General features: G+C 41.2%; 1 protein-coding gene across 1 annotated transcript in view; it reads left to right on the top strand.

The window, feature by feature from the left end:
- The window catches only part of LOC101835842 (leucine-rich repeat-containing protein 37A3-like), a 66,164-nt gene extending 40,870 nt beyond the window's left edge, over window positions 1–25,294 (top strand). The window contains exons 8-14 of the mRNA XM_040748065.1: window positions 11,961–12,079; window positions 13,904–15,681; window positions 16,499–16,603; window positions 23,367–23,413; window positions 24,828–24,861; window positions 24,937–25,076; window positions 25,159–25,294. Coding sequence (XP_040603999.1) covers window positions 11,961–12,079; window positions 13,904–15,681; window positions 16,499–16,603; window positions 23,367–23,413; window positions 24,828–24,861; window positions 24,937–25,076; window positions 25,159–25,258 — 2,323 coding nt within the window. The 3' untranslated portion in view covers window positions 25,259–25,294. The remainder of the gene's footprint in view (window positions 1–11,960; window positions 12,080–13,903; window positions 15,682–16,498; window positions 16,604–23,366; window positions 23,414–24,827; window positions 24,862–24,936; window positions 25,077–25,158) is intronic.
- Window positions 25,295–26,035: the final 741 nt, after the last annotated feature.

Below are 26,035 nucleotides of genomic sequence, written 5' to 3'. Positions count from 1 at the left end.
AGTATGGCAAGCTAAATACAAGCTTGCTATATTGCTAGTAAGAGTGTAGGGGATTTAAGTGAATATGTAGGGGATTGCAAAATGAATATGGAAAAGGTTCTTCAGTTGAACACTCTGTTACAATAACATTGATCAGGTCATTTCCTTTGACTAGTTTTCTCATATTGTCACACCCTTTGTCTCCTGCTCTAGCCTCTTTCTCGGCCTTCATAACATTTGTTGGTCAGTCTCCCCTATAGTCATCACCATGCAGCCTTCTCACTTACTCAAGGTAACATTTTCAACTGGGTTTTCTCTTGGGTAAAAAAAATCCTCGTTCTGTAGCCATTTTCAGTGTCTGAGTTTTGAACATGTGCCACATGTATTTATAATAACTTAATGTATTTGCTCTTCCCAGCACCTGTAAAAGTTCTGGGTCAGTTTTGACTTATTTTTTCTCATATTTACTTTCTTTTCTTCCTTCCTTCCTCTTCCTTTATTTCTTTTTTAGATTTTTGATACAGGGTTGAAGTGATTATTTACATTATCCTATTTTAATAAAAATCAGGATCAGATATCAGGGTAAAAACCTGACCAGAGAAGTGGCAGAGAAGCGACCAGTGAGAAGCTCTCTCTCTCCTTCCCATATCCAAAAGGGGCCTGTGAATCTTTCTGAGTCCCTCCCTGCTACTTCTTGTGTCTTTCTACATAACCTATGTCCTCCAAAACCTCTACAGCTAATTCTAGTCAGCTAGTAACTCTGCTCTCTGATCCAAGGCAAACTTCATTGGCAGTCTCAGGAGTGTCAGAGTGTGATCAAACTATCTCACAACATTTCCCCCTTTTTTCTAAATATAAAGAGAAGGTATTACACTAACACAGTAAAAAATTATCAGCTAAGAATTATATTCACAATGTCCAGTTCATTTGCATTTGGCAAATTCAGAGAAAATACTCCATTATCTATCCTATCTTGGTGAGTCCAAGGTTTCATACTTAATTCACTTTCTATCCTAACTTGTACACAGAACTATCTTTTTAGACCACAAAACATTTTCTTACATAAACAAGCTTAAGCTTTTATGTCTCTCAACCTTATACACTTTATACCATTTTTATGAGTTTCTGAATTTGGTAACAAGAAAAACTGTAACTTTAACTATCTAGTCTTTAGCCACATCAAAGACCGAAGAAGGCTATAGTATTACCTGGGTAAGCATAAAGTGTAGAGCAAGCAGCTTCCAAAACTACAGAAATAACAGGGACATTTGACTTGCTGGACAGTCACTCAAGGTTCCTCTGCAATGTTGGGGGTGTCCGTCTTTGTCCTACAGGCCTAGAATATCTGATGTACTTTTCTGTGAACCAGGAATTTTGAAAGACTGTCCTACTTTGTCTTGGCAAACTTTGACAGTCTCCTTTTTTGTGGCAAAATTTGACAGTCTCCTTTTTTTTGTCTTGGTTTGTCCAATTTGGACAGCATACTCTCAGTAGTCCAGGCAAAGGCAGTTCCTTGCCCAGTGGCTAACTTTGCCACAATGAAGGCAAACTCCATATGAAGGTTCTTCAATGCCCATCATCCCTTTTTGAAGTAAATTGGTGCTGCCAGGAGCAGACGTGTGTCACTGTCATGAAAAGCCTTATGTTATTAAAATATCTTTTTTATAATTTTTTATTTTTAAATTTAAATTAGAAACAAGGTTGCTTCACATGTCAATCCCAGGCCCCTCTCCCTTTCCCTCCCCTCTTCCCATGCCCTCCCACCAACCCCCTCAATAACCTCTCATTTCCCCAGGGAGAGTGAGGCCCTCCATGGGGTGTCCATAGTCTGTCATTTCATCCAGGGCAAGGCCTAGACCCTCTCCGAAGAGTCCAGGGTGAGAGTGCATTTCTCATTGTGAGATGGGCACCCAAAGTCCATTTGTATGCCAGGGATAAATACTGGTCTAGTACCCAAGGCCCAATAGATTGCCCACAATTCAGGGGGTCTTGATCAGTCCCATGCTGGATTCCCAGCCATCAGTCTGGGATTTGAGAGCTAACCCTTGTCAAGTCAGCTGTTTCTGGGGGGTTAAACCAACCCAGTCTTAACCCCTTTGCTCATCAGTCCTCCATCTCTGTCACTGGGTTCCTTGAGTTCAGCTCAATGTTTAGCTGTAGGAGTCTGCCTCTGCTTCCATCAGCCATTGAATGAAGGTTTTGTTTCCCAGACTCTCTGGCAGTGGGATTGTAGGCTGGCACTCCCCAGGTCTATGTCTAAAATCCATATATGAGAGAGTACATACCATGTTTCTCTTTTTGTGACTGCGTTACCTCACTCAGGATGGTTTCTTCTAGTGCCATCCATTTGCCTGCAAATTTCAGAATTCCATTGTTTTTTTTTCTGCTGAATAGTACTCCATTGTGTAAATGTACCACATTTTCTCTATCCACTCTTCAGTTGAGGGGCATCTAGGTTGCTTCCAAGTTCCAGCTATTACAAATAATGCTGCTATGAACATAGTGGAACATATGTCCTTGTTGTATGAATGTGCATCTTTTGGATATATGCCTAAGAGTGGAATTGCTGGGTCTTGTGGTAGGCTTATTCCCATTTTCCTGAGGAATCTCCATACTGATTTCCAAAGTATGAGTTGGCACTCCCACCAGCAGTGGAGGAGTGTTCCCCTTTCTCCACAACCTCTCCAGCATAAACTGTCATAAATGCATATTCTGTAGGTCTCTGAAGTGTTTCAGGACCATTTGTTTATCTAAAATATGTCTCTGTTTCACATAACCTGGCAACAAATTTGATTGTTAGATGACTAGTTACTAACCTTTATTTCTTAATTATCCTAAATAGTTTGTAATAACAAATTTCAAGGACTAGAAATTTACATTATGTTGTTCAATGAGCTACATAGGTAGAACAAAAATAACCTTAAATTTGTACCAATATAAAAAATCCATACCAATGTAAAAAATTTAAGACTAGGATTTGCTGTTTTAGTTTAAAAGTAGGCTCATTAATCTACCCTTTTATCCTATCATGTCTATATTCCTATCCTATCATTCCTATATTCTCCATTTTCTTTTCAGAATGAGATCCCTGAATCTAATCTCCTTTGCTTAGTTTCTTCCCTGACTGTGACCAATGACAACTTGCAACAAGCCCCCCAACTATGATAAATATCCATAGTCCACCAAATGACCAATCCACCATAATCTCCCACTCTGCCTCTTGGAAATGTGGGTGTCATGTTTTTAAAATTACTTCCTGTTGTCTGGGGGTGACTGCATCTCCAGGGGACCCTGAGAAAATTGAGACAATGGCCAAGTCCTGACTGGAGTGACCTACGAGGCTGGGCCATCTTAACTGTTTGTAAATTGTTCTGTGCCGTTTGGTCACTGCCAGGAATGGTCATGGATCACTGCAGAAAACTTAAACATTTTAAATGTCATGTGCAGCAGATCTCTGAGAGGTTTGAGGACCACAATTTGTTAAGTCCATGTGAGGTACACAAACTTAATTCCTAGTTACCTGCTTCAGACTCAAGCCTGAAATAACCTACAGGAAGCTATATGAAGCCTATTTCTAGAATTAGTGTTCTATGAGAAATTTAATATCATGACAGAAAGTTTAAATATATATATATCAATTAAAATTTTTTGAGATAATATTTATATCTTAAGAAAAGTTTTAAAGAGTCTAAAACCAAAGGATTACAAGATTGGTGACCATAGAATAGTCCCTTAATTTTGTTTTTTTTTCTGTTCCATACCAGATAGCTAGCTCCTCTGACATGAGAGAGAGGTTTTGAATTTTCCTTTAACAAGCATGCTTCTATTAAGAGGAGAGAGCCATGCTCCAACTCCAAAGCCAGCTTTAGTTTTTAATTGAATTGGGACTACAAAAAGACCATTTGTCTCATATATCCATAGAGAACAGCAGAAACAAACATTTGGGAAGATTGATGAAATTTTATCCCGTTGGAAGCGTTCCATACCATTAGGCCAGTTTACTCTTTTCCATGGGATTTCTTCTCTGGATGATTCGTCCTTCTTCAGATGCCTTGTTTGTCCAGTGGTCTTTAGATTCCTTACTTGGATGCCTTCATTCTTCTGGAAAGACAAAAACAAAACCCTTCCCCAACCTTAACTTTGGGGAGTTTCTCTTTTTGGCAGGTTGTATCTGATCAAAAGAAAGATATTTGATAGCCTTATAAATTAGTTTAGACTGAATGTCCACAATGTTTAATAAACTATCTCTTCTCCCAATCAAGAGGTCTCTTTTGTTGCTTGATTCTAATCTTTATCAACCTTGATGGTATCCATAGCTTTTCTTCCCCTGTGGAAAGAAAAGCAAAACCTCTTCCCCAAGTATATCTTTTAAAGTACAATTAGATCTTTCTATAACTGCTCATCCTCTAGTATTGTGTAGTATACTTGTAATATGCTTTATGTTGTAATGTGCAAAAAAACTGCTTCTTTTTATGAGATACATATGCTGAAGCATTGTTGGTCTTAATTTGTCCGAGTATTCCTATAATGGCCATAACTTCCAATAAATGTGTGATTACAGAATCAACCTTTTAATAACTAAAGCAGCACCCATTGAAATCCTGAATATGTATCTATAGTATGGTGCACATACTTTAATTTTCCAAACTCCACAAAAATAAAACATACCCATTTACAAAATTGTATTTCTTTGAGTACCTTTTGAGTGAGCTGCCTGAAAAAAATGGATACTGGGGGTATGCAGGTGATACCCACATGGTGGGATGTGAGGGTACAGGGCCAACCGAATGACAGCCAGCAGCTGCCTCAGGATCAGATATCAGGGTAAAAACCTGATTGATCAAAGATGCAGTGGAGAAGCAACCATTGACTTCCTCTCTCTGTCCTCAATCCAAAAAGGGCCTGAGAATATTTCTAAGCCCCTTCTTACTAAGCCCCTCCTATTTCCTGTGTCTCTCTGTATGCCCTGGGTCCTCCCAAACCTGTATGGCTAATTCTAGTCAGCTAGTAGCTAGCTCTGCCCTCCAATTCAAGGTAAACTTCATTGTCAGCCTCAGAAGTGCAAGAGTGCGATCAAAATATCCCTTTGTAGCCCTGGCTGTCTTAGAACTTGCTGTAAAGACCAGACTGGCTGCAAATTCACAGAGATCCACCTGCCTCTGTCACCAGAATGCCGGGGTTAAAGGCGTGCACTTTACTTGCCTTTTTTACATAGTAAGTTTTTTACACTAAACATTGTAAATCTTGGTTTAGGGGGCATTATAGAATCTGATATTCCTATAAATGTGCTCCCAGGTATAGCTATTGTTACTCAAAAGGATTTCACCATTTTGAATTAATCTTTGAAGATTTGTGAGGTGGGAATATGAAGTAACCTTTAGAGCTGCTGATTTATAACTCCCAAGACAAATTCTAAGTGCCTTGTAGTGTTGGTCATTAGTTCTTCTGCCTGGCATGTCATTGCATGTATGGACAAACAGAATTCCTAACCACATGCTAAATTATTTTTCTTTATAACCCCATTGGCTGTTCCTTTCCAGGCTGTCAGCAGTTAATCTGAACACTCAGTTCTTTACCGAATATTTGAGCTATCTCCCTTCATGCTTCTATTTTTTTCTCTATGTGCCTCTTACCTTATGATAACTCTGTCCTGTGAGCTATAACCTCTTGATTTCAAATAGTCTACCATTTGTTACTTTGTGTTTTCCTCCTGGAAGCACAGAAAGTCTTCCAGAGCAGTCAGCTTTTTGCTGCTATGGCAAAATACCAGAGAAAGACAACTAAATAGAAGAAAAGTTTATTGAGTTCCCAGTTCCCAGTTTCAGAGATTTTAGTCTGTGTTCACTGCATGTTATCACTGTAGACATGAGAGAACATAGAGTATGAGTCTTCTGATCCTTGACTTCTGCAGAGTTCACAGTCATCCTATGGGACAGCCACCTGTAAAACAGTTCACACATAGGCCAAGCTACTTCCAAATGGAGTAGTTCTTCATTGTGGTAATTTAGAAATTATCTAATGAGGACTAGGTTTTCCCCCTCAAGCTATGTCGATGATAATAGCTTCTTAAGGACCACCCTGAAGGACTAGAATTGAAACTGATCAATCAGACACACCTTGATCACAGCTGCTGAGTTATGCCTAGCCCTTGCCCCTGCCCCTGCCCCACCCCAGGATCTAAAACTCATATCAGCCCTTGAAGATGAACTTGTGATCCCAAGACTCTTTTAATGTTTGTTGTCTCCAGAATAGCCACATTAAAAACATCTCTCTTTGCTTTTTAATTCCCCCTTAAAAAACAGAAACAAAATAGCACCCTGGTTTTGTTTTGTTTTTAGTGTTTGTTTTGAGTTTAGGGTGGTTGAATCCATTCACTCCATTTTGGCCAAAAGTCAGTAATATTCTTTACATCTTGTGTGTGTGTGTGTGTGTTTAACCATTTATTTATTTTATAAATTGTATTTTAAATTAGAAACAATCTTACTTTACATATCAATCCCATTTCCCTCTCCCTCCCATCCTCCCATGTCTCCCATAGACTCCCCCCATCCCATCCCCCATCCACTCCCTAGGGAGGGTAAAGCCTTCCATGAGGGATCATCAAATTCTGTAAAGTCTTTTGGGGCAGGGCCAGGCCCTCCCACCAAGCTAAGAGAGTATCTCTCCATAGGGAATGGGCTCCCAAAGTCCATTCATGCACTAGAGATAAATACTGGTTCTACTGCCAGACTGCCCAGGCCTCCTAGATGACACCCATGTTCAGGGGGCCTGGTTTGGTCCTATGTTGGTTCCCCAGTGGTTCAACTGGGGTTCGTGACCTCCCACTTGTTCAGATCAGCTATTTCTATGGTTTTCCCCAGCATGGTCTTAACCCCTTTGCTCATCACTTCGCGCTCTCTACAACTGGATTCCAGGAGTTTGGCTCTGTACTTAGCTGTGGGTCTCTGCTTCTGTTTCCATCAGCTACTGGATGAAGGTTCTAGGATGACATTTAAGGTAGTCATCAATTTCATTATAGGGGAAGGGCATTTAAGGTAGCCTCTCCACTATTCCTTACATTCTTAGTTGGGATCATCCTTGTAGAGTTCTGGACATTTCCCTAGTGCTAGATTTCTCTTTAAACCTATAATAGCGCCTCCAATAAGGTATCTTTTTTCTTGCTCTCCTCTATTCATCCCCTGACTCAATCTTCTTGATCTCTCCTCTTCTCCCTTCCTCTTTCTCCTACCTCCCTCCTCACCTCCCACCCCCAACCCCCACCCCCTGTGCTCCCAATTTGTTCAGGAGCTCTTGTCCCTTTCCCCTTCTCCGGGGGAACATGTATGTCTCTCTTAGAGTCCTCCTTGTTTCCTAGCTTCTCTGAAGGTGTGGATTGCAGGCTGGTAGGCTGTTAATCCTTTGCTGTATGTCTGATATCTATATATGAGTAAGTACATACTATGTTTATCTTTCTGTGACGGTTACCTCACTCAGTCTAGTTCTATCCATTTGCCTGCGAATTTTAAGATTTTACTGTTCTTTTTTCCCCCTGCTGAGTAGTACTCCATTGTGTAAATGTACCACATTTTCTTTATCCATTCTTCAGTTGAGGGGTGTCTGGGATGCTTCCAGATTCTGGCTATGAACATAGTTGAACAGATGCCCTTGTTGTTTCTGCATCCTTTTGGTATATGCCCAAGAGTGGAATTGCTGCATCTTGAGGTAGACTGATTACCATTTTTCTGAGAAACCACCATACTGATTTCCAAAGTGCAAGTTTGCACTACCACCATCAGTGGAGGAGTGTTCCCCTTTCTCCACATCCTCACCAGCATAAACTGTCTTTGGTGTTTTTATTTTAGCCATTTTGACAGGAGCAAGATGGTATCTCTGAGTTGTTTTGATTTGCATTTCCCTGATGACTAAGGATGTTGAGCACTTTCTTAAGTGTCTTTCAGCCATTTTAGATTCCTCTATCAAGAATTCCCTATTTAATTCTGTATCCCACTTTTTAATTGGATTATTTGGTATTTGTTGACTAACTTCTTGAGTTCTTTGTATATTTTTGAAATCAGGCCTCTATTAGATGTGGGGTTGGTGAAGATCTTTTCCCATTCTGTGGGCTGCTGTTTTGTCCTGTTGACTGTGTCCTTTGCCTTACAGAAGCTTCTTAGTTTCAAGAGATCCCATTTGTTAGTTGTTGATCTCAGTGTCTGTGCTACTGGTGTTAAGTTCAGGAAGCAGTCTTCTGTACCAATTCCTTCCAGGGTACTTCCCACTTTCTCTTCTAAGAGGTTCAGTGTAGCTATATTTATGTTGAGGTGTTTGATCCATTTCCACTTAAGTTTTGTGCATGGCAATAGATATGGATCTATCAGCAGTCTTCTACATGTTAGCATCCAGTTATGCCAGCACCATTTATTGAAGATGCTTTCTTTTTTCCATTGTATAGTTTTAGCTTCTTTGTCAAAAAATGAGGTGTTCGTAGGTGTGTGGATTTGATTCCATTGGTCTACCTGTCTGTAGCTATAGTAGAGGGTTAGTGATGCCTCCAGCAGTTCCTTTATTGTACAGGGTTGTTTTGGCTATCCTGGATCTCTTGTTCTTCCATATAAAGTTGAGTATTGTCTTTTCAAGGTCTGTGAAGAATTGTGCTGGGATTTTGATGGGGATTGCATTGAATCTGTAGATTGCTTTTGATAAGATTGACATTTTTAATGTGTTGATCTTCCTATCCAAGAGCATGGGAGATCTTTCTATTTTCTGGTGTCTTCTTTAATTTCTTTCTTTAAAAACTCAAAGTTCTTGCCATACAGGTCTTTCACCTGTTTGGTTAGAGTTACCCCACGATATTTTATGTTGTTTGTGTCTATTGTACAGGGTAATGTTTCTTTGATTTCTTTCTCAGCCCATTGATTTTATATATATATATTAGGGCTACTGATTTTTTTAGTTAAGCTTGTGTCCTGCCACTTTGATGAAGGTGTTTATCAGTTGCAAGAGTTCTCTGAAGGAATTTTTCGGGTCACTTATGTAAACTATTATATCATCTGCAAATAGTGAAAGTTTGATTTCTTCCTTTCCAATTTGTATTCCCTTGATCTCTTTTTGTTGTCTTATTGCTCTAACTAGAACTTCAAGTACAATATTGAAGAGATATGGAGAGAGTGGATAACCTTGTCTTGTTACTGATTTTAGAGAACTTGCGTTGAATTTCTCTCCATTTAGTTTGATGTTGGCTGTTGACTTGCTGAGGGATGAAATCAATAAAGTAGAAACAAAGAAAGCAATACAAAGAATCAATGAAAGAAAGAGTTGGTTCTATCAACAAAATAGACAAACCTTTATTCAAACTAACCGAAAGGCAGAGAGAGAACATGCAAATTAACAAAATCAGAAATGAAAAGGGGGACATAACAACAGACACTGAGAAAATCCAGAAAATCATCAGGTCATACTTTGAAAACCTGTACTCCACAAAATTGGAAATTTTAAAGGAAATGGACAATGTTTTGGATAGATATCACTTACCAAAATTAAATCAAGAATAGATAAGCATTTTAAATAGACCTATAATTTCTAGACTAGGGACATCCCCATGGAGGGCCTCACCCTCCCTGGGGAAATGAGGGAATAATGGGGGGGTTGGGGGGAGGGCACGGGAGGAGGGGAGGGAAAGGGAGAGGGACCTGGAACTGACTTGTGAAGCAACCTTGTTTCTAATCTAAATTTAAACTTAAAAATAAATAATAATAAAAAATAAATAGACCTATAATTTCTAACGAAATAGAAGCAGCCATCAAAAATCTGAAAACAAAAAAAGCCCAGGGCCAGATGGTTTCAGTGCAGAATTCTACCAGAAATTCAAAGAAGAGCTAATACCAACACTCAATTGTTCCACATAATAAAGGCAGAAGGGTCACTGCCAAACTCTTTTTACGAGGCAACAATTACCTTAGTACCCAAACCACACAAAAACACAACTAAGAAAGAGAACTACAGACAAGTCTCCCTCATGAACATCGATGCAAAAATACTCAATAAAATACTGGCAGATGGAATCCAAGAACACATCAGAAAAATCATCCACCATGATCAAGTAGGCTTTATCCCAGAGATGCAAGGATGTTTCAACATACGCCAGAGATGCAAGGATGTTTCAACATACGAAAACCTATCAGTGTAATCTACCACATAAACTGAAAAAGAAGAACCACGTGATCATTTCACTAGATGCTGAAAAAGCCTTCAACAAAATTCAACACCCCTTCATGATAAAGGTCTTGGAGAGATCAGGGATAGCAGGAACATACCTAAACATGATAAATGCAATATACATCATCTTTTTGTTTTGATTCAAAGTAAGTTATATGGCAGGTGTTAACCTGTCATGTTTTTGGTTTTTAATCAAAGACATTTCACTATTTTTTATGAACCATGAATTAGCATTCCAGTCTAGATTTGTTTCATGAGTAGTAATTCAGGTCAAATATCTGTACTGCCTTCTTGAGTGGGACTTCAAGTGACCTGTCATGCTTTCTGAGTTTGATCACGTGTAAAGTGTGATGTTGAAGGTCTTAAAATTATTTCTATATGTTGTAACTTGAGAATAACCAGTGCCTGGCTGTGGCACTTAGTAGGCAGGAGCTAGTGGATCTCCATGATTTTGAAGACATCAGGGTCTATATATCAAGTTTCAGGACAAGCCAGTGCTACATAGAGAGACCTTGTCTCAAAAAAAAACACAGGAAGAGAATGAAGAAGAGATGGGAAGGAAAAAGGAAGGATGAACCTGTGGAATTGTTGAGACCTTAAAGATCCTGCTCTCAAACATTTTTTTTTTTTGGTTTTTCGAGACAGGGTTTCTCTATTGTTTTGGAGGCTGTCCTAGAACTCACTCTGCAGACCAGGCTGGCCTCGAACTCACAGAGATCCACCTGCCTCTGCCTCCCAAGTGCTGGGATTAAAGGCGTGAGCCACCAATGCCTGGCTTCTCAAACGTCTTTTACCTGACTAATTTTGATAACCTTGTTGGAGCTAATTAGTACTTGGTAGTTGCAAAATTTTCTTCCACATCAGTTAATTTTCTCAAAGACCTACCCTGCTTTTCTTTTTAAGTATCATTAGGAATTCAGATATTCTTTACATTATATTGTATTTAATTATATTATTTATTATCCCTCCTTTGTTCTAGCCTTCTTTTTGTCTCCCAAAGTGTGTGTGTGTGTGTGTGTGTGTGTGTGTGTGTGTGTGTGTGTGTGTGTGTAGATCAGTGTAGATCAAGATTCAGGACCTTGTACTGCTACATAAACATCATACCAAAGAGCTACACCACAACGCTTATTCATTGGAACACAAAAATAATCCAGATTTGGCCAATGTCATCCACGTTGCCATTGAACCATAAAATATGAGTTAAAGTAGTCTACTTTAGGCCTCACATAATTTCTAGTATTCTAATAACAAGAATAGGGAAAATTAGCCAGGCATTGGTGGCACACGTCTTTAATCCCAGCACTCGGGAAGCAGAGGCAGGCGGATCTTTGTGAGTTCGAGACCAGCCTGGTCTACAGAGTGAGTTCTAGGACAGCCTCCAAAACAATACAGAGAAACCATGTCTCGAAAAACCAAAAAAAAATAGGGAAAATTAGAAAATTAACCCTAGGTTGGAGGCTTGGTCAGGCCTTCTTCTTGTATATAGCCAACCCAGAGGGAGACTTGAGCTGAGGAGAGAGGTTTCTGCAGTCCATGTCACCTATTTCTTCTCCTTTGTTTTAGGCACAAACTCACCCTGACACACACCCTTTGAGCACCTCTGTCCTCCTTCATGATTACTTTCAATATCAGAGAGCAGTAATTTACTATTGAGACCACACCTAACTGCCCGTGTCGCATGCCTCAAGAACTCCTTCCTTTACAACCCTATGGTGGCCTTGACCTGCCTCTTCTGCACCTCAGTAAGACTTTCCCAGTAAACCAGTTCTCTGTTTTTCCATTTATAGGGTTTTACCTAGACACATGGCCTGCTGCCTCTGCAAATATAAAAGTGATATTGAGGTTGTCTGCAAGACAGTCAAACTGCATTGTCATACTGGATGTCTGATAAACACCACACATTGTCGTGAGTCTCTTGCCTAATGTTTTAATTTTATGTCTTAATATTTAACTAGTTATGAAAAATTAACTAAAAGTAATTGCTTATTTTTATTCATTCATCCATAACTTCTCCTTTGCTGAAAAAAATAGAACTGTTCCACAAGCAGAAAGAGCAAGAGAAAGAAGTGAATGGGAAAGGGATACATGCCCTGCACTATGCTTCTGCCTGGTACCTTGCTTCCAATGATTACTTAAGCATGTAGTGCACTGCAGTCTGTAACCTGGTTTTATGTACATTAGGTCTCAAATGATCTCTGACTTTTGGACATCTCTAGATGGATTTTGTTCAATTTTTACAAGGAATACCTTTTTATTTAGAATCTGAGAGCTTCTGTTCTGTATGACCAGTGAGTGGTGCCTCATTCCGCTAATGGAGCAGAGTGCTTATCCATGCCTGTACTGACCAACTGTCTACTTGCTTTCAACCTCAGGCTTTTTCTATCACCAGATCATGTAATTTTAAGTGTTTTTCTAAACTGAAATAGTGTCACATGGCAGTAATCCCAACTACTCAGGAGGCTGAAAAAAGGTGATCCAAGTTCAAGGCTAGTCTAGGCTGTTTAGTGAGAACCTATCTCATTTCATTTTCTCTTAATTTTAAAAGCAGACAGGGATAAAACCCCATGGTATAGCTTGTGCTTGGCCCTAAAATATTTTTCTGTATGTTAGGTTTGCTAGCAATAACTTCATTCCAAAATATTACAGCTGTCTTATCTAAATACATTGAATGCAGGTCATTAGCCTTGATCTGGGGAAGATAAATAGAATTAGCATTTGGCTGTCTCTATAAATAAGATGCTACTTATTTTTAATTTAAAAAGTTTTAACCAATTACATTATTCTTTTCTTCCCCAGAAATGGCAAGTAATCATTTCCCTTCTTTTACACATCAGAAGTGTCAATGTCTGCCATCTCATGCTTGAGTTCTCTCTCCCTAATTCTAGGCTGTCTACAGGCCTACATTTTTCCTTTCACTACTCCCTTAGGGCTTCACCCACAATCCTCTTAATTCTCCTGGGAAAGAAACACAGTGGTCCACTTGACCTTCACACTACCAGAAACTTTGCAGTATTCCCACATGGAGCTGGAAGAATGAGACATGAAGTGAGAAATTGCTATTGTTTTGTAAATGGATTGTACATAGGAATAAACCCAGGACATTAAACATGTCTTCACCTGTACCTCATAACCTCCTCTCCCCAAATATAAGAAAAGAACCAGAAAAATGCACAGATAGGATGCTTCTGTTGCAGGAGCTAGAATTCCTGGCAACCGAGTCTACAGGAAGAAATTGGGTGGCTAACTGGATGAGAGGCACCTGCCTTAGCATTTCTGCCCTCAAAGGATGTCTGCCATCATGATCAGATGTGGGCACATCAACACAGTTCACGTTGAAAAAATGGAGAGAGAGGAACCTAGTGGACCTTTCACATCTGAGGCAGGATAGTGTGGATGTAGGAGTCTGTGGAAGTTCTCTGCAGGTCAATCAGACATGCAGAGAAACTGGCATTGTCTTCAGGCCCTGGGTCTCTACTGGTCAATTGGCTATCTTGAATAGACTTCCTGAGTGCACTCTGTGCAGTATTCCTAGAAGGTGACTACTTTGCCAGTGGCAATTTCTTTCTGTTGCTGCCATTTCCCAGGGTTAAAGTTTAGATTTATTTCCCACACACACTAACAGCACACCAGCATTTGCTGGCCCTAATTTATTTGACTACAATGTATGGCTGTGGACTGAGAAAGGACTAAAAATATTCTCTGACTAAGTCAATCTCTTCCTTTTTGACAGTTGAAGAAGCATCTATAGGGAACCCTGAAGGAGCATTCATGAAGGTGTTGCAGACCCGGAAGGAGAACACCAGTACAGAGCTCATTATTGAACCAGAGAGGGGCTATTCAGACAAAGAAAATGGCAGTTACTCAAGCTCCATGGAGGAAGAGATCGACTTTAGTGATGAAAATGATGTTATGAGTGCACTAAATTACATACTGCCATATTTTTCTGAGGGAAATCTAGAAGATGTAGTATCAACAATGTTACCATATATTAAACTGCTGTTTTCTCATGAACAAGATTCAGATAATTCCTTGGGATCTTTGCAGAATGATACAGACAGTCTTTCTCTTACAAATGAATCTGAGTCCGGTAACTTCACTTTCAAAAATAAATTGAATAAACTTTATTTTCTAGAAAATTTGTTAGATGCAGAAATTGACGAGGTTAAAAAGGAAGGGAAACCTGTAGTACATAAGGAGAAGTCTAGTAATGCAGGTAAAAAGTTTAAGCGAGAAATATTTGAAAAGAGATGGGAGCCTGGCCGTGCAGAGGAAGACAGTCTTGCAGAGATTGAGAAGGCAGAGAAAGGACTCCTCCACAGGATGGACACAGTGCTCAAGGGGACAGGAAGCATACAGAAAAGGCACTTCAAGGAAGTGAGTGACAAGAGCCTGTGGAGTAAGCAGAGTGTCCGGACACCTGTGGAGAACATCGCCAAAGATGGGCAGCTCAGAGGCCCACGCACCACAGAGCTGCAGCAGTTCAGTCTGGTGCAGAAGCCCAGGAAGTTAGTGGGAAATTCCTTCCACTCAGAGCCAGTGCTTCCAACAGAACCCGGGGAGGCAGTGTCTTCTTCCCCAGAACCGTCCCTGGTGGACAAAGCCCCCACTACAAATTCGCTACCTGAGTTCATAGATAGACGAAAAGACTTGTCTTACACCATTTTTGTTTTAGAAAGGGCAAATGCCAATGTGAAAAGAATGACGGGGTCTAACCCTAGTTTACAGTCTGAAAAGAGACATGGAAACCTTAGGAAGAAAAAATCTCATTTCCAGTTGATTGCAAAGAGGCCAGCATCCTCTGCATTGATAAGCCTGGTAAATTCCCCTTCACGAGGATTCTTTTCATCTGTAGGAGACCTGAGTTTTGCAGAAAAGCCTTTTTCAGAATCATATGCTACTTCAGAACCTCCTACAGAAAAATTTCTTGAAGAAAACCAGGATATAACAGATAATAGTGAAGAAAACATCATTGAACCACCCATCATTTTACCTGAAGAAGCTGCATCAGAGAATATACCCCCTGAGATTCCTGCTGTAGAGTCTGATGTGCCTCCATCCAATTTAATACCAACTGTTCAGCAAACCAAAGAGCCACCTTTAAACCTCATGTTGGAATCTGACACACATCACCATTTCGACTCACATGACCATTTCAACTCACATGAGCATTTCAAAGAATTTCCTTACCCAGTGTTGTTGATGTCACCGGGTGAACACTTTGAATCTCAGCTAAACCAGCAGCTGCAGCCCCTCATCCCCAACAGCGATGTGAGAAGGCTTATTTCTCATGTTATCAGAACTTTGAAGATGGACTGCTCTGAACCCAGCGTGCAACTGTCCTGTGCCAAACTCATCTCCAGAACAGGCCTCCTGATGAAACTTCTCAGTGAGCAACAAGAATTAAAGTTGTCTAGGACCGAATGGGATACAGACCAGTGGAAAAGTGGAAACTACATCAATGAGAATATAGAAGCCCAAGGTGAACCGAAGGGTCTGGAACCAAGTCAGGTGAGGACAGTGCTGGAACGTGACCTATCCTTCTCAGTCATTTAAGCAGAAAGACCAGAGGCTCCCGCTCTAGATCTTGTATTGGCTATGTAACTCTAGCCCAGCCAAGACAGCGATTCCCACTGTGCTTCTAAATCTTTGACAGAAACCAACCTAAAACACAAAATAAAATAACTGCATTAGATAGGTAGCACATTCAATTTGGTATGTTCTTTTAGGATATGCATGACACTGAAGTAGAGAATTCATATTAGCTTTTTTTTTCTTATTGTCATTTTGTTTCACAGTGTTGGGGATTAAATTTAGGACCATATATATATATATATATATATATTATGCAAGAATTTGACCACTAAGCTACATACTGTAGCCCATAGTTATATTTTTGTTTATTGGTTTGTTGGGGAATTTTGTTTTGTTTTGTTTGAGATAAGGTCTCACTACTTAGTTATGTCTAGCCTGGAAATTGCTATGTAGACCAGGCTGGCCTTGAACTTGAAGAGATTCATCTGCTTCTGCCTCCAGAGTGCTAGGATTAAAAGTGTGTGCCACATCACCAAGTCCATCTCTTAGTGTTATTGAGTCAAAGTCTTAATGTGTAATCCAAGTTATCTTGGAACTTACCTGGTATTCTAGGTTGATCTTGAACTCAGGGCAGTCCTCCTATCTTAACTTTCCAATTGCTTGATTATATACATAAGCTACCATGCACAGCTCAAGAATGAATTTTGAACAATTAGCCTTCCCCTTCTTGCATTCTTTTTACTTTATTATTATCTAACAACCACACAAATGTCATTTATTTTATATATTCCAGCGTGCAAAAGAAGTTCCAGGATTCAGCTACAACAACAAAGTCATCTTGGCAGTATCTATAACTGCAGTAGTCACAGTTTTGATTATCATCTTCTGTCTCGTTGTGGTAAGAACAACAGTCCATTGATATTGAAGGTGTGGTGGAGTGGGTGTGGGTTCATGCAGGTCCATTGAAAGAAGGCTCAGAGATACCTTAAGAATGTACTTAGCCGTTTATGGCTGCAGGCGTCTCCAGTCTCTATGGACTGAAGTACTTTCCCCTAGCCCAGGGTTACATCAGGAAACAGTTTTCCAGGTTTCCCCGAACCAAGTTTTACATAGGCTTTGCATCCTTGGGAAACTCTCAGACAAGATTCCTATAGGGGAACAAGAGAAACAAAGGGTATCTGCTAAACATAAGATGGATTAGGGCTAACATTCTGGCACCAGGCCCGCAGGAATCCTGCCACACATTCATGTGTCCAGAATATACCCTGTCTGTGTAATAGATTTAGAACCTGTGAACTGAAAACCTGAGCCACTTACCCTCTCTGTCTACAAGTAATAATGTCCCCATGTGTTCACAGGTATTCTGTCTGTGAAGCAGGACTCATCAATGTCAGGTCACTGTGTAACATTGATTTGGTGTAAGATGGGTGGTGTTGGTGCGAGACTCTGTGGGAGCAGTGGAAAGTTCTCTGTCAATGAGGATGGTGAATTTTGAGCCTAGAGGGCAGAGATCAACATGGGGTCAGTTCATGAACCCCCTGGGAGGATGTCCTCTGGCCACTGCATAGACAGCACCTGCACACCTGCTGTGGGTGCAACCTCCCAGGAATTATCTGTGAAGTCCTATATTGCTCTTTAGTTGTGTGTACAATTCACCCTGTGCTTGCCTTTATTCATATTTTCATTATTTCTTCTGCCAGTTTAAATGATGGACTCTGTAAGAACAGCAAGCATGCCCAGTGTTTTGCCTGTAGTAGATAGCAGTGGTGTTCAAAGAAGAGAAGTGAAGCGTTCCATTAGTTCCACTATGGAGAATGATACAATCCAGTACTTACTTAAAATAACAGCAGAGAAAGATGTTTGGCACACTCCCATAGCCTGAGCTCTTGGGAAACAAAATCAGGGAGATCCAGAGTTCACAGTCATTCTTAGCAGTTTAGGGAATCTGGGCCAGGAATATAAGAAATTCTATCTAAAAATACAGATTAAATAGTGACAAACATAAAAGCAATGGACAAACCAATGCTCCAGTCATTTGAATGCAGGGACTGGGGTCTGAGGACTTAGCTATGGACTGTGCATGCTGAGTGTGAGCTACATTCCTAGACACTAAAACCTTTGAGATGTCACCCTTTGGGGCTGGAGAGGTGGCTCAGAGGTTAAGAGCACTGACTGCTCTTCCAGAGGTTCTGAGTTCAATTCCCAGCAACCTCATGGTGGCTCACAGCCATCTACAATTCAATCTAGTGCCTTTTCCGGCATGTATGCAGAACACTGTATATGTAATATATAAATAAATCTTTAAAAAAAAAGAGATGTCACCCTTTAATAGTTTAGTCAGTGGTGGAAAATTAATAAATGATAATAGAACAACTACCTAACTATCTTGTGGCCAAGTAATGAAAGCTTACTACCCTTTACCTTAAAGAAATGATGATAGAGAAAATAGAAGTAGTTTTACAAATAAATGTGTGGAGGAAAAGATCTGTCTAGTCCCAGCTCCATGGGCAGAAGCCTTTGGCATCCTTAGGAATGTTAGCACTTGTGCCTGCTGAGCGCAGGCCAGAGTTCTCCATTCCTTGTCTGATCTAATCACTGACCCTTCCGGGAAGATTTTCTCAAGACTCTCCTAGGATGAAAGAGCAACTTAGGTGGCCACTCCAAGAGTAGAGCTCCGGGTCCCCTGTTCCTGAAGCCTTCACTGACCCTTCACACCACTGGTCAGTTTCACCTCCTTAGAGACAAACAGGAAGTATTGGGAGTGTGGGAGAACAAGGAAACCATTGGAAACCACCCGAAGCATTAATCTATTTCATGGAAACACAACCCAGTGGGAAAAGAAAGTGTCTCTAGCCAAAGCCACTCATCATAACCAGCCTGTGCCTCCTGTGTGCGTTATGCTCTTCTATAGAGGGTTTGTCACCTCAGGGAGTCCAGGCACTTTCTGCTACGACTTTCTAGCACTTACCTGTAACAGGATAAATAAATTACCCAGAGACAGATATTCGGGTTCAATCTGAAGATAAGGGAAGCAAAGCAAGCTACCAGAGAGCTCTTACCTCTAGAAGGGCTGGGACGTTCCTATTCTCACCATGACTGGAGAATGAATGCCTCCTCTCCTCAATGAGTCTGGAGAACGAATGCCTGATACTGAGACCTTGCTCCTGTCTTATATACCTCCCTAATGCTGGGATTAAAGACATGTGATCCCAGGTGCTGAGATCATCTTTGTGTGAGCTGTTTCTCTTTAGGACTGGATCAGTCTTGTGTAGATCTGGGTGGCCTTGGACTCACAGAGATCCATCTACCTCCTAATCCTGAGTCCTAGGATTAAAGGTGTGTACCACTACCTCCTAGCTTTTGGCTGCTGGGATTAAAGGTGTGAGCCTGACTTCTATGGCTTGTGGCTGATTTTGCTTTCTGAATCCTCAGACAATCTTTAATAAGGTATAAATAATATATCATCATACTTTCCTAACACTATGTTGTCATTTGTACATGTTTCTCTCTTGATTTTTTTTCTTGTTTGTTTCTTTGAGACAAGGTCTCATGTAGTACAGGTTAGCCTGAAACTCACTAGGTAACCTGACTTTCAACTTTTTATCCTCCTGCCTTCACCTCCCTAGTGGTAGGGTCACATGAGCCATCATACCCAGCAGCTTTCTGTTTTTTAATCTTTCTAGAATGTGTTTATCTGTTTGTTTTTAAGTAGGGTTGAGGCAGGGAATCCCTTTCCTCCTAAATTAGTATATAATTTTGCAATATTCTTTTATAGATTTATTATTTTTATTTTGCAAGTGTGAGAGTATGCATGTGTGCATATGTGTGTTTGTTTGGGTGTTTTGCCTGCATGTATGTCTATACACCACATGGCGTGTGATGCCTTCAGAGGCCCCAAGGGTATGTGGAACTCCTGGAACTAGAGGTACAAACAGTTGTTAAGTTGCTGGGTGCTGGAAATCAAACCCAAGTCCTCTGGAAGAGTAGTAGCCTGTGCTTTTAACTGCTGATCTATCTCTCCAGCCTTGGCTTTTTAAATTTAAAAAATATGTATTAGTTGAGAGGCAGAGACAAACGGATCTCTCTGAGTACAAGGTCAGTCTAATCTATATAGAGAGTTTATCTTATATGTAGAGGACACACATGAGAAGGTCAGAGGGAGTCAGTTCTTGCCTTCCCACCATGTGGATCCCAGGGATTGGACTCAGGTTTAGTTGCAGCCGAGCCAGTTCTCTGATGCGGTTCTTCTACTTTCTGAAACTGTAGGCAAGGCTGGCCTGTCGTTCCTTCTAATGTCCTCCAGAAGAGTAGTGGAACTCTTGTCACATAGAGCTTTCACATCTTAAGCTTACTCTCTGATACTTTCTGCATCTGCATTGCTGCTGTGTTTATAGTTTCTAGTTTGTGTTGAGGACATGAGAAGTCACTGGGGTTGGTGTGTTGAGATCTTCCTTTTGTGCCGAAATCTTCATTTTGTGACTTGCCATCCCACTGACTTTTCATACTACTTCTCATTCAATTTTAGTTGATCTCTTTCACTTTTTGGTTGTCTGCTCTTTCTAATATAAATAATGCTAGTTTTTCCCCTTTCTTCCAAACATGTCTTCCCCATTTGTAGTGATATATTGTCTATGATTTATTAAAGCCACTGGAGATCAAAATAACAAAGCCAGCCATACTAGTTAGCCATAGAAGTCAGGCAGTGATGCCATGCACCTTTAATCCTAGGACTCAGGAGTTAAAGGCAGATGATCTCTTTGAGTTCAAGGCCACCCAGGGATACACAAGATTGAATCAGTCTAAAAGAGAAACAGACTCTCACCTTTAAGCCCAGCACTAGAGGAGTATAAAAGATAGGAACAGGGTCTTCAGTAGTCAGCATCAGACATTGATTCTCCAGCCACACTGAGGAAAGGCAGCAGTCAGGCTTGGTGAGAGCTCGTGGAGGCAGGATCAACCCTTTCATCCTGAGGCAGAGGTAAGAGCTAGTGGCTTGGCTGCTTTGCTTTTCTTATCTTCAGCTTAATGCTTTAATAAATCATAAATAATATATGACTGCACAAATTTATTTTCCTTATTGCATTGAGACTGTCTTGGCAGGGATACCCTATTGCAGTAATAGTGACAATCTGCTCTTGTTCTTGATTTCTCAAACAGTGCCATTGGTTAGGCTTTAGCATATAATTTGATGAAGTTAAAAATATGTTTCAGCTGGCTGGGCATGGTGGTGCTCAGCATTAATCCCAGCACTCAGGAAGCAGAGACAGGCAGATCTCTGTGAGTTCCAGACCGAGCCTGCTCTACAGAGTTAGTTCCAGAACAGCCAACACTGTGAAATAGAGAAACCCTGTCTCAGAAAAATTCATACTTTTCAGTTTTTTATTTTTTATTTTTATTTATTTAAATTATAAACAAATGTGCTTCCCGTGTCGATCCCAGCTCCCTCTCCCTCCCCTCCTCTCCAACTCCCCATCCAATCCCCAATCGACTCTCTAAGGAGGGTGAGGCCCTTCATGGGGGATCTCCAAAGTCTGTCATATTGTCCATGGCAGGGCCTAGGCCCTCCCCTTGTATCCAGGCTGAGAGAGCATCCCTCCATGTGGAATGGGCTCCCAAAGTTTATTCGGATGCCAGGGATAAATACTGATCTAGTACTCAAGTTCCCAAAGCTTGCCGAGACCTCCTTGTTGACACCCATGTTCAGGGGGTCCGGGTCAGTCCCATGATGGCCTCTCAGCCATCTGGGGTCCATGAGCAACCCCTTGTTCAGGTCAGCTGTTTCTGTAGACTTCACCCGCCTGGTCATGACCCCTTTGCTTATCACTCCTCCTCACTGCAACTGGTTTCCAGGAGTTCAGTTCAGTGTTTAGTTGTGGGTGTCTGCCTCTGCTTCCATTAACCACTGGATGGAGATTCCAGAATGGCATACAAGGTAGTCATCAATCTCATTATATGGGAAGGGCATTTAAGGTAGTCTCTCCACTATTGCTTAGATTGCCAGTTAGTGTCATCCTTGTAAATCTCTGGGAATCTCATTAGTGCCAGATCTCTCCTCAAACCTATGACTCCCTCTATTATGGTATCTCTCATCCTGCTCTCCTCTATTCTTCCCCTGACTCAACTTTCCTGCTCCCTCATGTCCTCCTCTCCCCTTCTCTTCTCTCCCTCACTTTACCCCAGCTTCCTTTTCCCTCCCCCCCCGTGCTCCCAGTCCACTCAGGAGATCCTGTCCCATTCCCCTTCTCTGGGGTATCATGCATATCTCTCTTAGGGTACTCCCTGGTTCCCAGACTCTCTGGTGATGGTATTGTAGGCTGGTACTCCCCTGATTCATGTCTAAAATCCATATATGAGTGAGTACATACCATGTTTGTCTTTTTGTGACTGAGTTACCTCACTAAGAATGGTTTCTTCTAGTGTCATCTATTTGCCTGCAAATTTCAAGATTCCATTGTGTTTTTGTGCTGAGTAGTACTCCACTGTGTAAATTTACCACATTTTCTCTATCCACTCTTTAGTTGAGGGGCATCTAGGTTGCTTCTAGGATCTGGCTATTACAAATAATGCTGCTATGAACATTCTGGAACAGACATCCTTGTTGTATGAATGTGTATCCTTTGGGTATATGCCTAAGAGTGGAATTGCTGAATCTTGAGGTATACTGGTTCCCATTTTCCAGAAAAACCTCCATACTGATTTACAAAGTGGTTGTACAAGTTTGCATTCCCACCAGCAGTGGAGGAGTGTTCTCCTTTCTCCACATCCTCTCCAGCATAAGCTGTGTTGGTGTTTTTTATTGTAGCCATTCTGAAAGGAGTGAGATGGCATCTTTGAGTTGTTTTGATTTGCATTTCCCTAATGCCTAAGGATGTTGAGCATTTTCTTAAGTGTCTCTGAGTCATTTTAGACAACTCTATTGAGAATTCTCTATTTAGATCTATACCCCACTTTTTAATTGGATATTTTGGTGTTTTGGAGACTTGCTTCTTGAGTTCTTTGTAAATCTTGGAGATCAGGCCTCTGTCAGATACACATCAACATATTACTTGATTTTTGACAAAAGAAGCTAAAATGATACAATGGAAAAATAAAGCATCTTCAACAAATGGTGCTGGCATAACTGGATGCTGGCATGTAGAAGACTACAGATAGATCCATGTCTATCACCATGCACAAAACTTAAGTCCAAATGGATCAAAGACCTCAGCATAAATCCAGCTACACAGACCCTCTTAGAAGAGAAAGTGGGAGGCACCCTTGAACTAATTGGTACAGGAGACTGCTTCCTGAACATAACACCAGTAGCACAGACACTGAGATCGACAATTAATAAATGGGACCTCCTGAAACTGAGAAGCTTCTATAAGGCAAAGGACACAGTCAACAAGACAAAAAGGCACCTGACAGAATAGGAAAAGATATTCATACTTTTCACTTTTAACAAATTATTTTATTAGGAATTATTTGCTGAATTTTATCTAAAATAGTGAGGACAATATAGTAAGTAAAACCTTAAAATCACTATTGTGAAGAGACAAAGAACATCAGAGTGTGTTCCTGTGCTCAGCGAGGAGGTCAGACTTTAGGTAAACAAAAGGAATGAGTAGATTTAGAGACAGTGGTCACTGTGATAATCAGAATCGTGTTTTCTCCCCAAACAGGTTTATTCCCACAGAGCAAAAGAGGGAGATGAAGAGAAGCCCACAGGGTAAATATGAGACAACCTTTCAAGGAGAACATGAGAGTTTTAGCAGAGAACTCAAAATTCACCTAATTCCCCCACCTGACAGGGAGAAAATTGCCAGAAATAATATTATCCTCTCTGTTGTTTTGCCTGGCTCCCAAAGAGGCACCTGGAACTATCAGTAGCTCCAGCGTCACCAGGCCTTCAAAGAAAGAGAGTGGAAACCCACAGGTTTGGGCTGTACCAGCTTTTGCTAATGTCATCTGCTTCAGCCAGAGACTCCAAAACTGGATGCTTTGGGGAAGAAGCAGGGGAGCCCACCGTGTTAGAGTGCAGGGCTATGAGTAGAGCATGAGCCCTGCCTACATAGAAGAAGAAACCCCATCTTCTCATCCTTTGGTCACCTTCTGAGCCTATTCTTTGAGTGATGCAAACCTCATAGAACTATAGCCAGGAAAGAATATGGACAACAGTTACCTTTCTTCTAATGAGGAAATGTAGGAATGGAAGAAATGTCTGGTCCTGTGGTCACTCTCTAGGGCATGTCAGAAAGAGGACCAGTCTTCCTGGTGGGGACCTTGTTTTTAATTCCATTGTGCTCAGGCTTTGGGTATAATTCATTTCAGATCTGTATAGCATATATATCTGGAAAGTGCACTCTGAATTTTCTAATTGTTCTTGAATTCAGAAAAGGTAGCCAATGTGTGTGTTGGTGCTAGTCATGTACTTTGCTGCCTTTTTTTTTTTAGACAGGGTTTCATACTTAGGCTGGACTGAAACTCACTATGCTATGTAACTGAAGCTGGCCTTGAACTCACAGAGATCTGCCTGCCTACCTCTGCCTCCCAGGTGCTGGGATTAAAGGCATGCACCACCACCTGGCTGGCCCCAAACTCTTGTTTTAGCCTCCCAAGTACAGGCATCATAGCTATGATCCACCATGCCCAGCCAGTCAAGCCCTTTAAACATCTCACAACTCACTCATCAGAGGCAGTCTGCAGGGTGAAATCTGTGAGTCTGTGAGCTGTGCTGTGGTCCTGGGCATTGCACTTGGAGGAGGAAGCAGCTAGGCAAGCAGGAAGCAGCCCCTCCTCACCTCAGCAAGCCTGCATGTGAGAGCTGTTCTAAAGGAGAGCAAAATGCTCCTGCCCAGGGTGGTTTCTTCAAAGGGATAAGTTTGTTCACTGGAATAAGTGGGGTTTTTGCCATGCTGGCACTTTGCTATTCTTTAGCACAAGGCACATACAAAGATCTCCCCAGAGGCATTGTGGGGCCCTTAGAACAGACTTGGAAAGGTTCCCAGAAGCCAAACGTGCATGGAATTGTTCTCAAGTGGTGGCGTGATTTTTGTTATGGGGAGAGCCAGGATGTCCCCCAGAGAGATATGCAAAACAATGACACAGTCACTAACTGTCTTCTGCATGTGTTTTCTTCCAAGGAGTAAGAAATGCTACAAGGACAGTGAGAGTCAGGTAAGCCTGAGACTCGGGGCTGTGGTGAAGGGGCAAGGGGTTAGCAGAACTAATGTCTCCCTTTCTGTTTCCTAGGAAAGATCTGCCTGGCTGAGGTGGCCACAGTGGCTTACAGATATATTCAGACGTGACACACGAAAGGAAAGCATGTCTGAGGATCTACAGGCCACGGGGTCCTCTGCAATGGAGGAAATTACCATTCAGGATGTATCAAGGTAAACGTCTGGCTCAAATGAGGAGTTAAGGGTAACTTGCTGATTTCAAAGTTTGAAAGCTTTGGCATTGCTCTTCTTCCAGGGAGGTCAAGGAAGAAGTGGTAGTGACGCTGGCCACGAAAGCGTCGGCCACTGAAGCAGAAGAGAGTGAAGCAGCCGAGGACGCCGAAGGCACAGAATAATCCACTATCGTTTATTAATAAATTATTTTTTGTAGATTCGTGAGTGTCAAAGGCCTTTGTGAATAAATGAAAATCAATGCACAGCAGTTGATATTATGGGCCAGTAAAGATGGCTCATTATGGAATATTCCTTCACACTATGAATATGTCACTGTGGCTGGTTTAATAAAGAAGCGGTAGCTATAAGCTTAAAAGTCTAAAGCTAGACAGGATAGGGTTAGGTGGGAGAACCAGATTGAGAATGCTGGGAAGAAGAAGCAGGAGGGGTCTCCAGAGACACCATGGAATGCAGAGCAATCAGGATTGGAAATACACAGAGGAGGCAAATGAGACTTGGGGCAGCACTTAGATTAATAGATATAGGTTATGTTATAAGAGCTAGTTAAAAACAAGTCTAGACTGTTGGCTGAACATTTATAATTAATAAGTCTCTTTGTGGTTATTTGGGAGTGGGCAGGCAGGACAGAAAAGTCTGCCTACAAATGGTGCCCAAATGTCCAACACCTACATCTACATAAGACCTTAGAAATAATTTAAAAAGTTATAAACACACAAAAACAGAGTCTGCCTACAAATGGTGCCCAAATGTCCAACACCTACATCTACATAAGACCTTAGAAATCATGTAAAAAGTTATAAACACACAAAAACAGAGCCGAATTCAGCTTCTTACTCTCATACAGGCCATGGTAGAGAGACATATCTCCCAACCACTGCTTGTGAACTTGAGCCACCACTACAAACAAGCCGCCAGCAGGCCATGAGCTAAGCTGCGTG

The sequence above is a fragment of the Mesocricetus auratus genome, unplaced genomic scaffold, assembly GCF_017639785.1.
Source record: "Mesocricetus auratus isolate SY011 unplaced genomic scaffold, BCM_Maur_2.0 Super-Scaffold_100007, whole genome shotgun sequence".
Lineage (NCBI taxonomy): Eukaryota > Metazoa > Chordata > Mammalia > Rodentia > Cricetidae > Mesocricetus > Mesocricetus auratus.
The sequence above is the reverse complement of the archived record's forward strand: the minus strand, read 5'-3'. Positions and strand labels throughout refer to the sequence as shown.